Source organism: Megascapheus bottae, chromosome 6 (assembly GCF_031878675.1).
Source record: "Megascapheus bottae isolate mThoBot1 chromosome 6, mThoBot2.hap1, whole genome shotgun sequence".
NCBI lineage: Eukaryota > Metazoa > Chordata > Mammalia > Rodentia > Geomyidae > Megascapheus > Megascapheus bottae.
The window spans coordinates 229,820-243,191 of NC_143514.1; the positions used below are offsets into that span (position 1 = coordinate 229,820).

The 13,372-nt window shown below is 42.1% G+C and overlaps 1 protein-coding gene across 1 annotated transcript in view; it reads right to left on the reverse strand.

The window, feature by feature from the left end:
* Positions 1 to 10,376: 10,376 nt before the first annotated feature.
* Positions 10,377 to 13,372, reverse strand: part of Slc16a1 (solute carrier family 16 member 1) — a 29,470-nt gene continuing 26,474 nt past the window's right edge. The window contains exon 5 of the mRNA XM_090334052.1: positions 10,377 to 11,569. Coding sequence (XP_090190178.1) covers positions 11,295 to 11,569 — 275 coding nt within the window. The 3' untranslated portion in view covers positions 10,377 to 11,294. The remainder of the gene's footprint in view (positions 11,570 to 13,372) is intronic.

Genomic DNA, 13,372 nt, shown 5'->3' on the forward strand with positions numbered 1-13,372 from the left:
CACTTCTGTCTTTCTGCTTGCAAATTTGAGTTAAGAGTTGCAGACTTTCCTGCCCAAGTGCTTTGAGCCTCAACCCTCAGATCTGTCTCCTGAGTGGCTAGGATTACAGGTGTGGGCCACTTGGGTCCTGACATTTTTTTTTTTTGCCAGTCCTGGGCTTGAGCTCAGGGCCTGAGCACTGTCCTTGGGCTTTCTCAAGGCTACAGCTCTACCGCTTGAGCCTCAGCATCACTTCCAGCTTTTTTCTAGAAGGTGATACCAAGGAATCAAACCCGGGTCTATGTGCATGCTAGGCAAGCACTCTACCACTAGGCCAAACTCCTGACATTTTTTTAAGCCAAGTTTGACAGAAGTTGTGTCACCTAGGTATCGCCAACATGTCACTACTCTTTAGAGTGGGGTTTTGGTAGCTGCTGTATCAGGATCCATCCCCCTTGCAGGTATCTCAGTTGTAGTCTGCAGGAATTGGAGATTGCTTGGTTGCAGGGGAGGGGTGGCCTTTCACACATTCAGTCACAGAACTGTGTGCTGAAGGTAAGGAGAGAAAGATACACTGCTTTTCCCGTACCACAGCCTGCAGGCCCACAAGTGTCTCTAGCTTTCTATACCATTCTTCCTGAATGAGGAGGTTTGGCCTATGTACTTTGAGGGACAGTTCACCCTGTGTTGCAATTACTTCCTTTTATTGCTATCAACCTACCACTCCTGAAGAAGACAGGCCTGGTGCAGAGCTTGACAGCCACTGCTACTTTCTTTCCCTATAGAAAAGCTTGCTGCCAGGGCAGGAGTTTGACCTAGTGGTAGCGTGCTTGCCTAGCATACACGAAGACCCAGGTTCGATTCCTCGGTACCACATACATAGAAAACGCCGGAAGTGGTGCTGAGCCTCAAGTGGTAGAGCTCTAGCCTTGAGAAAGTCCAAGGACAGTGCTCAGGTCCTGAGCTCAAGCCCAGGACTGGCAAAAAAAAAAAGAAAGAAAGAAAAGAACAGCTTGCTGCCAGGGTGACATTTTTTCAGGGAGAAATGCAGTTTCACTAGTCAGGAGGCAGTGGCTCATACCTGTGATCCTAGCTGTTCAGGGGCCTAAGACCTGAAGATCACAGTTTAAAGCCAGCCTACGTAGGTAAGTCTAGGTAGGTAAGCCTGAAGTAGAGCTGTGGCTTAAGTGGTATTGCACCAACCTTGAATGAGAAAGCCAAGGGGGCAGTGCCAAGATCTTGAGTTGAAGCCTTCAAGCCTCAGTATTAGCACACCTCCTCCCATCCCCCCCCAAAAAAAACGCCCTACCTTTCTCTATTTTTATGTCACCTTCTGTAGAAACTTCCCCAGACTCGAGTCAGAAAGTCACCTCATGCCTTAGCATGTTCTTCCTTTTCATCTCAATGTGGAAGTCACACAGAGGAGCAAATGTTACCACACAGTGTGGCACTAGGAAGGGACTGAACTGGTGCAGAGTTTCGGGGAACAGGTTCCCAGGTAGAGAGAGGAAAGTGTGGAATAATCTAGAACAGGCTCTGCACATAGGAACCAAGTGATCCTGTTAGGGTAGGATATGGAGGCAGGCGCTAAGGACTGGGGAGGTTGGACTTTATCCTCAAACTATAATTTTAAGCCAAAGAATGACATGATTAGACTTGAACTTTATTTTTATCTTTATTGATTTTGTTTAAAGTTATAAAAGTTGTGTAAGTTGGAGGGGGGCATTACTGGAGCTTGAACTCACGAGCCTGGGTGCTGTCCCTAAGTCTTTGTACTCAAGGTTGGCCCTCTACCACTTGGGTCATAGCTCTACTTATGGCTTTTCTGAAGATAAAAATTTCATTGATTTTCCTGCCTACGCTGGCTTTGAACCTGGGTATCTAGGATCATAGCATGAGCTTGTGGCGCCCAGCTTGTAGGTTTGATTTTTGGTTACAAAGCCCAATTGGTACTTTTAAAGAAATATTTAGGGGAGTGTCTTGAGTGTAAATTATCAGACTATCAATCATGAAGACTTCAAATCCACAAAAATAGGAAGGAAGGAAGGAAGGAAGGAAGGAAGGAAGGAAGGAAGGAAGGAAGGAAGGAAGGAAGGAAGGAAGGAAGGAAGGGAGGGAGGGAGGGAGGGAAGGAGGGAGAGAGGGAGGGAGGGAATATTTTGGCTATAGTGTTGAGGCATGATTGAAAGTAGGTAGTATGGGGCCAGGAGTGTGGCCTAGTGGTAGAGTGCTTGCCTAGCATGCACAAAGCCCTAGGTACTACATCTATAGAAAAAGCCCTTGTACTACATCCATAGAAAAAGCCAGAAGTGGTGCTGTGGCTCAAGTGGTAGAGCTCTAGCATTGAGAAAGCCCAAGGGCAGTGCTCAGGCCCTGAGTTCAAGCCTGGACTGGCAAAATAAAAAAAATGAAGGAAATTAAAAACAAAGAACAGCAGCCATGAGCTCTTAGTAATTATGCACATTCAGATTGTGAGTACACCAGGTGACTTTTAATCTCAGTCTAGTTCCCCTCCTGGCCCTTAATACTTCTAGCCACTTCCTCTTGGGACCTGCCAGTATAAACTCAGGAAGTGCTAAGCTTTTATTTTGGAATCAGTAAAGCATATTAGGAAAAGAAATCCACAAAGTAAAAAAGAAAAAAATCATTATGAATTTCAAAGCCAAGTTAAAGGATCATAAATTAGATGGTGAATTTGTTGGGGACAGACTGTTAAGCACTTTTTTTCATTGATTGGCTTGACATTAGGCATCTTCCCTTCTGATCTATTTCCAAAGCTTTAATCAGAACCAACTTTCAGCTCTGTTGCAGCCAGAGCTCTCTATCTGACCACTTGACAAGTGAGAAGGCCCAGTGAGATAAGGTTGGCATTTTGAATGATATGCCCTACAATTTCACGTGAATCAGATGGTATAATTTATTTGAAAGGCCTTTGTAAAGTGATTGGCTATAGTATTACCAGCTGTTCTTTTTTTGTTTTTGTTTTTGTGGGTCATGGGGTTTGAAATAGGCCTGGGTACCTACCGTCCCTGAGCTCTTCAGCTCAAGGATACTGCCCTACCCTTGAGCCAAGCCCCACTTCCCATTTTCTAGGGGTTAATTGGAGATAAGAGTCTGAGGTCCTTTTGTGCCTGAGCTGGCTTTGAACCTTGATCCTCAGACCTCAGCCTCAGTAGCTAGGATTACAGGCGTGAGCCACTGCACTCGGCTTCACCAGCTATTTATTCTTCATTCGTTGTTCTTGTTGATGACTTAAGTGGCTTATTCTACTGCATTTTAGAATATTCAACCAGACTCACATTTTTTAACTGCTATGCCCTCTACATATGTTGGTCCTTCTATGGCTTCCCACAAGACTAGGATAAGTTTTGGGGGCTTTGTTTTGTTTTGCCATTCCTGAGGCTTGAACTCAGGGCCTGGGCACTGTCCTTGAACACTTTCCTCAAGGTTAGTGCTCTGCCACTTGAGCCACAGCATCACTTCTGGCTTTTTCTGTCTGTAGTACCAAAGAATCAAACCCAGGTCTTCATGCATAGTAGGCAAGCACTCTACCATCAGGCTACACTCTCAGTCCTAGGATACATTGTCCTGTGTCATCCCTCTCAATTGGTTTTTAGTGACTCCCAACAGAAAGGTTAGGAACTGCATTTCATCCATGTTAAATCCCTTCCATTCAACAGATAGCCTACACAAAAATGTACAACAAATAACTGTGTGGCTGAAATGAAGCCAACCATTGCTCATCTCCACCTGAATGTAATATATACAAGACAGATGGAGCCCAATGCTCACACCTGTAGTTTTAGCTACTCCGGAGGCTAAGATCTGAGGATCTTGGTTCCAAGCCAGACTAAGAATAATCTACCCAATTAACTAGCTCTAAAAAGCTGACCTGGAGATGAGTCAAGGAATAGAATGGAAAAAGGAATAGAGTGGAAAAAGCTAACAAAAGAAAGTAGCAGATGAGTACATGCACAACATACACAAAAAGGAAAAATAAAGACTAGAATATAAAAATGAAAAGACGGAGTATATGATGTTTGTGAAGTTAAACTCTTCTTCTCAAAGCCCAATGCCTGGGAGATGGATGTGGTGGTATAAACATGACTTGGAAGGGGCCGGGATTTGGCCTAGTGGTAGAGTGCTTGCCTAGCATGCACGAAGACCCAGGTTCGATTCCTTGGTACCACATGCATAGAAAAAAGCTGGAAGTGGTGCTGAGGCTCAAGTGGTAGAGCTCTAGCCTTGAGAAAGTCCAAGGACAGTGCTCAGGCCCTGAGCTCAAGCCCATGACTGGCAAAAAAAAAAAAAAAAAACATGACTTGCAGCACTGAACAGGCTGAGGTAGAATGATCACAACTTCAAGGCCAGCCTGGGCCATATAGATTTTTAAACCTTGGGATTGGGGCAGGGGAGGGGGGAGGCAAATCTCCTGCCCCTTTTTATCATTTTATAATGCAGGGATTGAACCCAGGACCTAGTGCACTGAACCCCAAACTCAGTCTAACGCTGATGTCTAACAGACACAGCTGCCCCAACCACAATCTGGGAGCTGTGTTAGCACTGACCCTCTGGCTTGCAGAGTTAAACATTCACCTGCAGCTACATGCTGAGAAGAGGAACCACAGGAATGTTGTCTCCAGAGCGCCAGGCTGCGGGAAGGAGGGGCTGGCCAAGTGGCCTATGGCTCCATGCCCACAGCTTTGATCTAGCACCAGGAAGATGACTGGACAGCACTGTACTAGAGATCCATGTCACACTCATCCCACCCTCCTGGTACCTCCCCAATTCTTGGAGCAGAAAACAAAATAACTATGGGTTTCATTTTCCTCAGACAAATGTTTTACTAGACAGCTTTCAGATGAAATGTATTCTTTCTTCTCTCGTAAACCAGTAGTATGTAAAGTATCCTTGAATTTTTTTTACTTAAGGATATAGTTCAATGGTAGAGTTCTAGCATGTTCAGGATCCTGCACTGCTAAATGAGTCTGAAACTATCACAGTAAGAAAAGGAACATTTTAAGAAGAACAAAAAATCACTTTGCAGGTAGGCCGTGGTGGCTCATGCCTTTAATCCTTACTATACAGGGGAATGACAATGAGGATCAAGGTTTACACAGTCTGGACAGAAGGTCTGCAAGACAATCTCCAACTTACAAGCAAAATTTTGGACTGGAGGCATGAAAGAGAAGTCAATCAAGAAAGAGTTCAAGGCCCAGTACCAGTGTGTGCGCGCGCGCACACACACACACACACACACACACACACACACACAATGTTACTTTGCTCAATGTGTGTGACCTGAATGAAAGTAGAATATGTTTGAGGCCCTGAGTGTCATAAATGATCACGTAGAACATGTCCTTTAGTGAACATTGCCATTTACATCACAAGCACTTAGTAACTATCATTTGAACTTACTGATACATATACTTAAAAGAAACTGATCACGGGCTGGGAGTTTGGCCTAGTGGTAGAGTGCTTGCCTAGCATGCACGAAGACCTGGGTTCAATTCCTTGGTACCACATATACATAGAAAAAGAAATGGTACGGTGGCTCAAGTGGTAGAGCTCTAGCCTAGCCTTAAGAAAGCCCTAGGATAGTGAGTGCAAGGCACAGGACAGGCAAAAGAAAAAAAAAAAAAAGAAACTGATCACTTCAAAGATATTCTCTTCATTTTTTTTTTTGGTACTACATACATAGAAAAAAGCCAGAAGTGGTGCTGTGGCTCAAGTGGTAGAGTCCTAGCCTTGAGAAAGCCTAAGAACAGCGCTCAGCCCCTGAGCTCAAGGCCCAGGACTGGCAGGGAAGAAACAAAATAAACTAAAATCTAAAGAAAAAATAATTCTCCAACCTTTCAATTGCACGTAAGGATATTGCTGAAGACAGATAATTTTAGCCTACACTACTGATTGTATTTCTTCTTAAAAATGGAAGTATGCCATGACATGTGAAAGGGTATCAATGTGTGGGAATTAAGGCACCATTTATCTGGCAAATATCATGTAACCCTTCTATTAATTACAATAAAAATATATTTTAAAAAAATGGAAGTATGGGCAAAGTTCAGCCTCTAAGTAGAGCATGTCTTTCCCATGGAGAAAGTATACACTTGAGAACCAGGGCTTTGGACTCAAATCTACACTTAAGGAACAGACATACATGTTTCAGACAAGTACCAATATATTGGTTTCATCTATTCAACTACAAAAGGCAAAAGAGGACCTTATTTTTAAAAATGCTCATTTCTGAGGATCATGGTTTTCTGAAGCTGGTGGGACAGAAAAGTCCTTGTGATTCAAGAGTGTACAGCCCGTTAGGGCTTAGTACTAGTTAGGGCTTAGTACTAAAAAACTGATCATTTTGCCAGGCACCGGTGGCTCACACCTGTAATCCTAGCTACTCAGAAGGCTGAGTATCACAGCTCAAAGCCAGCCAGGGCATAAAAGTCCATGAGACTCTTATTTCCAACTAACCACCAGAAAACTGGAAGTGGTGTTGTGGCTCAAAGTGGTAGAGCTTTATCCTTGAGCTGAAGAGCTCAGGGACAGCACCCAGGTGGAGTTCAAGCCCCATGACCCACAATAATAATAATAATAATGATAAAGCTAGTAGCCTTTAAGAGTCACTGCAGGCAGGGGAGGAGTGGTGTTATATCCATGCAAATATTATCTTTTGAGAATTGGGGAAGCCTAGTATGATCTCACAGATTATCTTATTTTTTGCAAGGCAAGGTAGGTGGATTTATCAAGCACTTGCTGAACACAATGAACACATACCAACTAACCTTCACTACAATGCTAACTAAGGGTGGGAACAAATTATTAACAAGACCTGATGCTCAGGGCAGCTGAGGAGCTGGAGATCACTCACATAAGGTCCACTTGAATCCATGCAGCTAGTCTGGTCAAGGAACTAGCAGCCATGACTTTGCTAGTTATGGCCGAATTCTCTAGGCCAGTCAGGGTAAAAACCAACACAAAGTAAATGCTCTTCACATTATGGAACTGACAAGCCTAGCACCTGTGGCTTATACCTGTAATCCTAGATATGCAGGAGACTGAAATCTAAGAATCTCATCTCCAATGAATTAGCAAAAAAAAAAAACAGAACTTAGGGGTAAAGCACTAGTCTTAAGTGGGAAAACAAAACCTCTGAATCAGTGCCCAGGCCCTGAGTTCAAACCCCATGACCCCCCTCTCCCCCCACCACCCCCGCCACAAGGGACTTCCACCTGGGTGATAATGGCTGACACCTACAATCCCAGCTGTTCAGGAGGCTAAATGTTAGGATCATAACTCAAAGTTTGGCCAAGCAGAAAGGAAACCCAAGAATCTTTGTGTGTGTGTGTGTGTGTGTGTGTGTGTGCGCGCGCGCGTTTGTATCCAGCACACACACACACACCCTCATCATAGTATGCAGAGACAAAGGCAAGACATGAATGTATTTCAGGATGTACTCAAAACTCTTCCCTTCATCCCCACTGGCTGAGATGCTCTGAAAACCTGAAGCAGCTTGGCCTCACTGTACACATCTGAGCAAGCCAGGCAAGCTAATCATAGTTAGCCAAGTCTATCATTAACTTCTTTCTTCATATCTTCTGGGCAAGTGTCTGGGCTTGATTATTAAAGCAAGTCATGTTGCAAGTAAGTGGTGGCAGGGGAGGGGCTGTATCTGTACTTATTAAGCTCATTACACTTCATGCCATCTGCTAGGCAATGCAAAACAGATACTAAGGTTCTTGACACATATATCCAATACACAAATTCAATACAACTGAATTTATACCAAAAAAAAACCAAAAAACATTAGCATCTCTCTCCTCCCTTTCCTTATTATTTTCTTGTGTGGGTTCCAGCCAGTCCTGGGGCTTAAACTAGGCACTATCCCTGAGCTTAATACTAAATTTCGCCACTGGAACCACAGCTCCACATTTTGCTGGTTAGCTGGAGATAAGTCTCAAACTTTTAAGCCTGGGCTGGTTTAAAACAATGATTTTCATATCTCAGCCTCCCAAGTAGCTACTATTACAGGCATGAGCCACCAGTGTCCAGCCATTTTGTTTCATATATTTATATGTATATAAATATATGAAGCATATATATATAAAGCATATATGTCATATATACATATCCATGATACAAATCACTAAATTTAGACAAGAATCCAAAGGATTACTCAGTATGACTAAAAATAAAAATAACTCAAATTTCAGTAATTTTCTAGCCTTTCCTGAAAAATAAAGATAATTTAAACTTCAATAGACTTGACTAAAACATAACATGGTCTGACTTACAATCATCTTTTGTAGTTCAGCCTTATTGATTTCTTCAAATAATTTTCCCATTGTGACCCTGGAGCCTAATTCAGAGTGTACTGATGCCCACCTTGCTGAGGGCAAGGAAAGCAGGTCTGCATGCATACCTCTCTTCCCAAAACTGCCACTAAAACTGTTGTGAGCAGAAACAGAACTTAAAAAGTAAATAAACTCAGAGATACCAGGAAAGATCAAAAAAGTCACTGTTTCTAAATTTAATCTGCAACTCAAATGAGTCACCATAAATGACTAGCCACTCAGGTACAAGCAAGAGATGACAGAGAACTGCTATGTTGACTTTTTGTGCTGGCTGGTACTGAAACTGAGCTTAGTTTAAAACCTCTGGGGCTGAGGGTATGTAGTTTAATGGTAGAATTTTCCTAAATTCAATCCCCAGCACTAAAGCCAAAATAATCTCTTAATAAAAGTTTAGTTCTGGTTCAAATATGTAATCAGGCCTACTCAGGAAGCAGACATCTGCAAAGCCAGTCCAGGAAGAAAAGCATGGGAGAAAAAAGCCAGAAGTAGAAGCATGGCCCAAGGAGTAGAGATCTAGCTTTGAGGGGAAAAAACCAAGACACAGAGTAAAGTCCTAAATCCAAGTAGCCTCCTTCCCCACCTACCCCTCCGTCCCCCCTCCAAAAAAAAAACCCAAAACATCCATCAGCAGTTCCAGAGCAGGGTAAAATTTATAATCCCAGAACTTGGAAAGCAGCTAAAGCAAAGATTGCTAATTCAAAGCCAATCTGTCTCAAAAGTTTGCTTCCCTGGAGGAAAGTGGTGACATTGTTCAAAAAAAGAAATGTACTCATTACTCATCTTATGACATAATGCTTCTGTACACCTTAACAATAAAATTAATTTTTTTGGTGAGTCTGGGCCTGGACGTTGTCCCTGGGCTCTTCAGCTCAAGGATACCACCCTACTCCTTGAGCCACAGTACCACTTGCCATTTTTTTTGTGGTTATTTGGAGGTAAGAGTCACATTCTTTAGTGCTTGGGCTGGCTTTGTATCTCAATCTTCAGATCTCAGCCTCCTGGGTGGCTAGGATTACAGGTGTGAGCCACCACACCTGGCATAATCTTCCTTTTCACAGAAGGAAAAATCTTATGCAAAGGTTAGATGGCAAAGCTCAATGGGTCCGGGCCTATAGTTCTCTGTGCAGGCTACTCCTCCTGCATCTGCTGGTGAAACCACACTGGGAACTGGCTCTGGTATCCTCTGGCCCCTGCTCTGGGTCTCTCTCAGGCTCCCTTGCCTTGTCTTAAAGGAGAAAATCAACATGAAAGTCACACAGAAAAACCTCAAGCAGATCAACTGAATTGTACTTAGTGGCTTGATAATGAAAAGAAGGCATACTATATTTTCCTTAAAAAAAAAAAAAAAAAAACTGGAAAAAGAAATGTTTTCTAAAAATAAAATGTTTTATTTGAAAGAGTCAACCTCTTACAAAGTTTTTAAGCTATTATTTGACCCTGTAAATTACAGTGGTATTTTAAACACATTGCATATAATTCATTGAAAGCCATCTGTATCATTCTGCCTTGATTTAGAACATATAGGTTAAAAAAATATTTACAGGTTGATTATGGTCCATTGTCCCACCTTTCCTTATACTAAACCCATTTTCCTGTATTCCAGGAAATGATAGTTAAGTACATGTCCAATAATTCTAAGCATTACACATTTGTTTTTAACACTTTAAGGAAACGGGGACAAAGGAATTAATTCTGTGGAAAGGCAGTAGTAAACTTAGCAACTTTCCTCCCAATTTTATTTTTATTGGTTTGCCTAAGCTCAAATTTTTTCTGACCCCCTGAATTTGAAGAAAAAAGAAAACTATGAAAACACACACAACACACACAGTCTGCACAGAATATCTCACTTGAAGCAAATGTCAATGAAACCACCAAAAGTCAAGAAGGAAAAGTTCTAGGGGTGTGGAGGAGTGTCGTGGGGGGTCACAGTGGGAGTTCCCAGGGGGCTGGCTGTGATTCAGTGATAGAACACTTGCTTATAGCATGCTTGATGCTCTGGGTTCAATCCCCAGCACCACTAAAAAACTAAAATCTCACACACACTCTCACTCTCTCTCTCTCTCTCTCTCTCTCTCTCTCTCTCTCTCTCTCTCTCTCTCTCCAGTAGTTTCAGATGTAACTAGAGTTTTGGAAAATCCTAAGCTGAATTTCAGCTGTTGTTTGAAATATGTCTACATTTAAATATAACATTTTTAGATTTTAATACTCTTATAATGAAAAAAAATACCAAGTGATTTCAAATAGGACAATAATCGGCAATGACTCAAAATGTCTTGAGAACAGGGAGGCAAAAGTAGCAATTTAAACACTAATCTAACATTGGCTTCTAACAAGCATCTCAAGAAAGATACCCAAAAAGTTCACAAAAATAAAGTGGCTAGAACAGCCAAAATATTTTGAGCTTTTTATGTTTAAAACTTCCTAAATATAGAGCTAGCAGGCACATACATTGAGCAACTACTGACACTAGAAAAAGTTTGGTACTTTTAAAAACCTCCAACTTTAAACACTGGTTTATAGTCACACAATATCTGACAACACATTACACATGAGGAATCAAGATGAAATTTAAGAGTTGCCTCAATAAGTCCTTATTTTACCTCTGAAGGGGACACTTAAAATATAGATGAATTCAGCAGAATGGCTTAAAAAGTTAAGGCTCTCTAAAGAGTTCTAAAGACTAAAACTTAAGGCACATATTACAATCTTCATGACTCTATTAAGATTAAAACAAAACAAAACTCAAAAAAGGACAAAGAAAAAAACCTGACTTTTCCCACAGCTAAACCAACCCCTTCCTCACCAGAGCACATGACCTCTTAAATTCAGGTACTGGTAAGGAACCAACACCACTTGGTGTGTGTCTACTGTCTGCGTTGAGCACCACTGGAATAGGCCAGCAGAATATTGTCTGATGTCTTGGGTCATGACTGCTCCTTCCATGTGCAGCGCATGGAATCAGACGGGACTCTCCTCCTCTGTGGGGTCTCCTGTGCTTTTCTGCTGAGGAGACTGCGCTGCTTCAGTAGCTTCTTTTGGCTTCTCCTCAACATTTACGTTGGTCTCCTCCTCTTTGCTTTCCTTTTTCTGCTTGTCCTGTGCTTTCTGTTCTTTTGCCATAAGTCGATAATTGATGCCCATGCCAATGAAGAGATAAATCCCAGCAATGATTAAGATGACGCCGCATGCCCAGTATGTGTACTTGTAGTCTCCATACATGTCATTGAGACGACCTAGAGATATAAAGAGCACAGCTTTGCCTGTAGAAGTGAACAAGGAAACCCTTTCCCAAATAACGAAGGAATCCCAAAGAAAAATGGCTACTCGAATTACTATCAAAATGAATTGTAGGTAATCTCATTTTGGGTACCCTTGAGCTCTATTTTCAGGAACTTAAGAAAACTAAAGGGAAAAAAAAAAAAAACTGGCCAGGTGCTGGTGGCTCACAACTGCAATTCTAGCTACTCAGGAGGCAGAGATTTAAAGATTACAGTTTGAAGCCCAAGCAGGAGACTCTTATCTTCAATTAAATACCAAAAGAAATAGAAATGGAAGCTGGTAGAACACTAGCCTTCAGCGAAAGCAGCTCAGAGAGGGTGCCCAGGACTGGCACAGGGAAAGGGGGAAATTTGCATTAGGAAATATTTGGTGATCGACTGCAATCAACAATCAATACCTATTGTTAAAATTTATAGTTCAAAAGAGGATTAGTTCGAAGTCTTGACCAAAGCCACTGAACTGTTTCAGCTATTCAGGGCTAATACTCTTTCCACCAGCATTTCACAGTGTTCTTATGAGTGTTTGCCTTGTGCATAGTACTTAATAGCCAGTTTCCCAGCATTCTAAGCATTTAATCTCTCGCAGTACACAGCTTAGTCTCTGTAAGAACTGAAGGACAGAGACAGTAAGTGACTAAGTTCAAAGTCACAAAATTGATAAGTGAACGAACTTACTTTAACCCAGAAGTACAGACTCCAGGACGTTTAGCACAACCCTGGTGCTAAAGTCAAATGAAATATCACATCCTTCTCTTAAAAGCCTTCATGAGGCTGTTAGTAATGAAACCTAGTTAACTCAGGCACACCGGTTTGTTTTTTCCATGAAATCTTTGTTACACAGGGTTTATTAGATCTCATCTTTCTAGTATCTCTAGGAATGAACTGGGAAACACTATTACCAGTGTGTGCATTGGCTACTAACTCATTCGTCACAGTGCTCACTGAACCTCTGCTGTTCACTTGGCTCTGCAGATAAGGGTAAGTAAGTAAGCAAGGCAAGTGTCCTACTCCAGCAGAGAAAAACAGGCCAACCAAAAGTTCTTAGCATGCATGGGATGAAGCCAGGAAGTGCAGTGAGGAAGTGACCTGTACTGAGTGCTGTGGGAGGACAGGGATCATCTGGATGGAAGGGATGGCAAGAAGCTCCAAGCTAAGAGCAAGTGCAAAGGTACAGCGGTGGAGGAAGCATGCTGTGGCAAGGGGAGGAAGGGCTGGGTTGCTGAAGCAGTAGCAGGAAATGAGGCTAGAGAGGCAGGTGGGTCAGATTCTATAGTGTCCAGAAAGTCAGGTAAGGAATTTGATTTCTACTTTTGAGAACAATGAAAAATAGTTGGGGAAGAATAAGTCATTGAACAACAGTAGGAGTCAATACAGACAGACCAGTTTGGAAGCTAATGTTCAGAGCAGCCTGTGTAGCAGTCAGAAGTTTAAGGGTGGTAGAGTGAAAGACATTTAGATGAAACCTGACAGGATGTGGAGACTCGCTAGAGGGCTGGGAAGAAGACAGCAATAGTAGTTGGAGACCTTTTCTCTGTAATGTACTCACTCTCCATATAAAATTACTTTTTGGGTATGTTATTTTTTGGCCTATTAGTTAATTTCTCTTTTACTTCAAAGAGGGTCTCACTATGTAGTCAAATGTCTCCTTGGAAGTCATAATCTTCCTGCCTCAGCCTACTGGAATTACAAGTGTGCACCACCATGACCAACCTTTTGATGTGAAAGTAGTAGTATTTAATAACCTTACATAATAGGTTT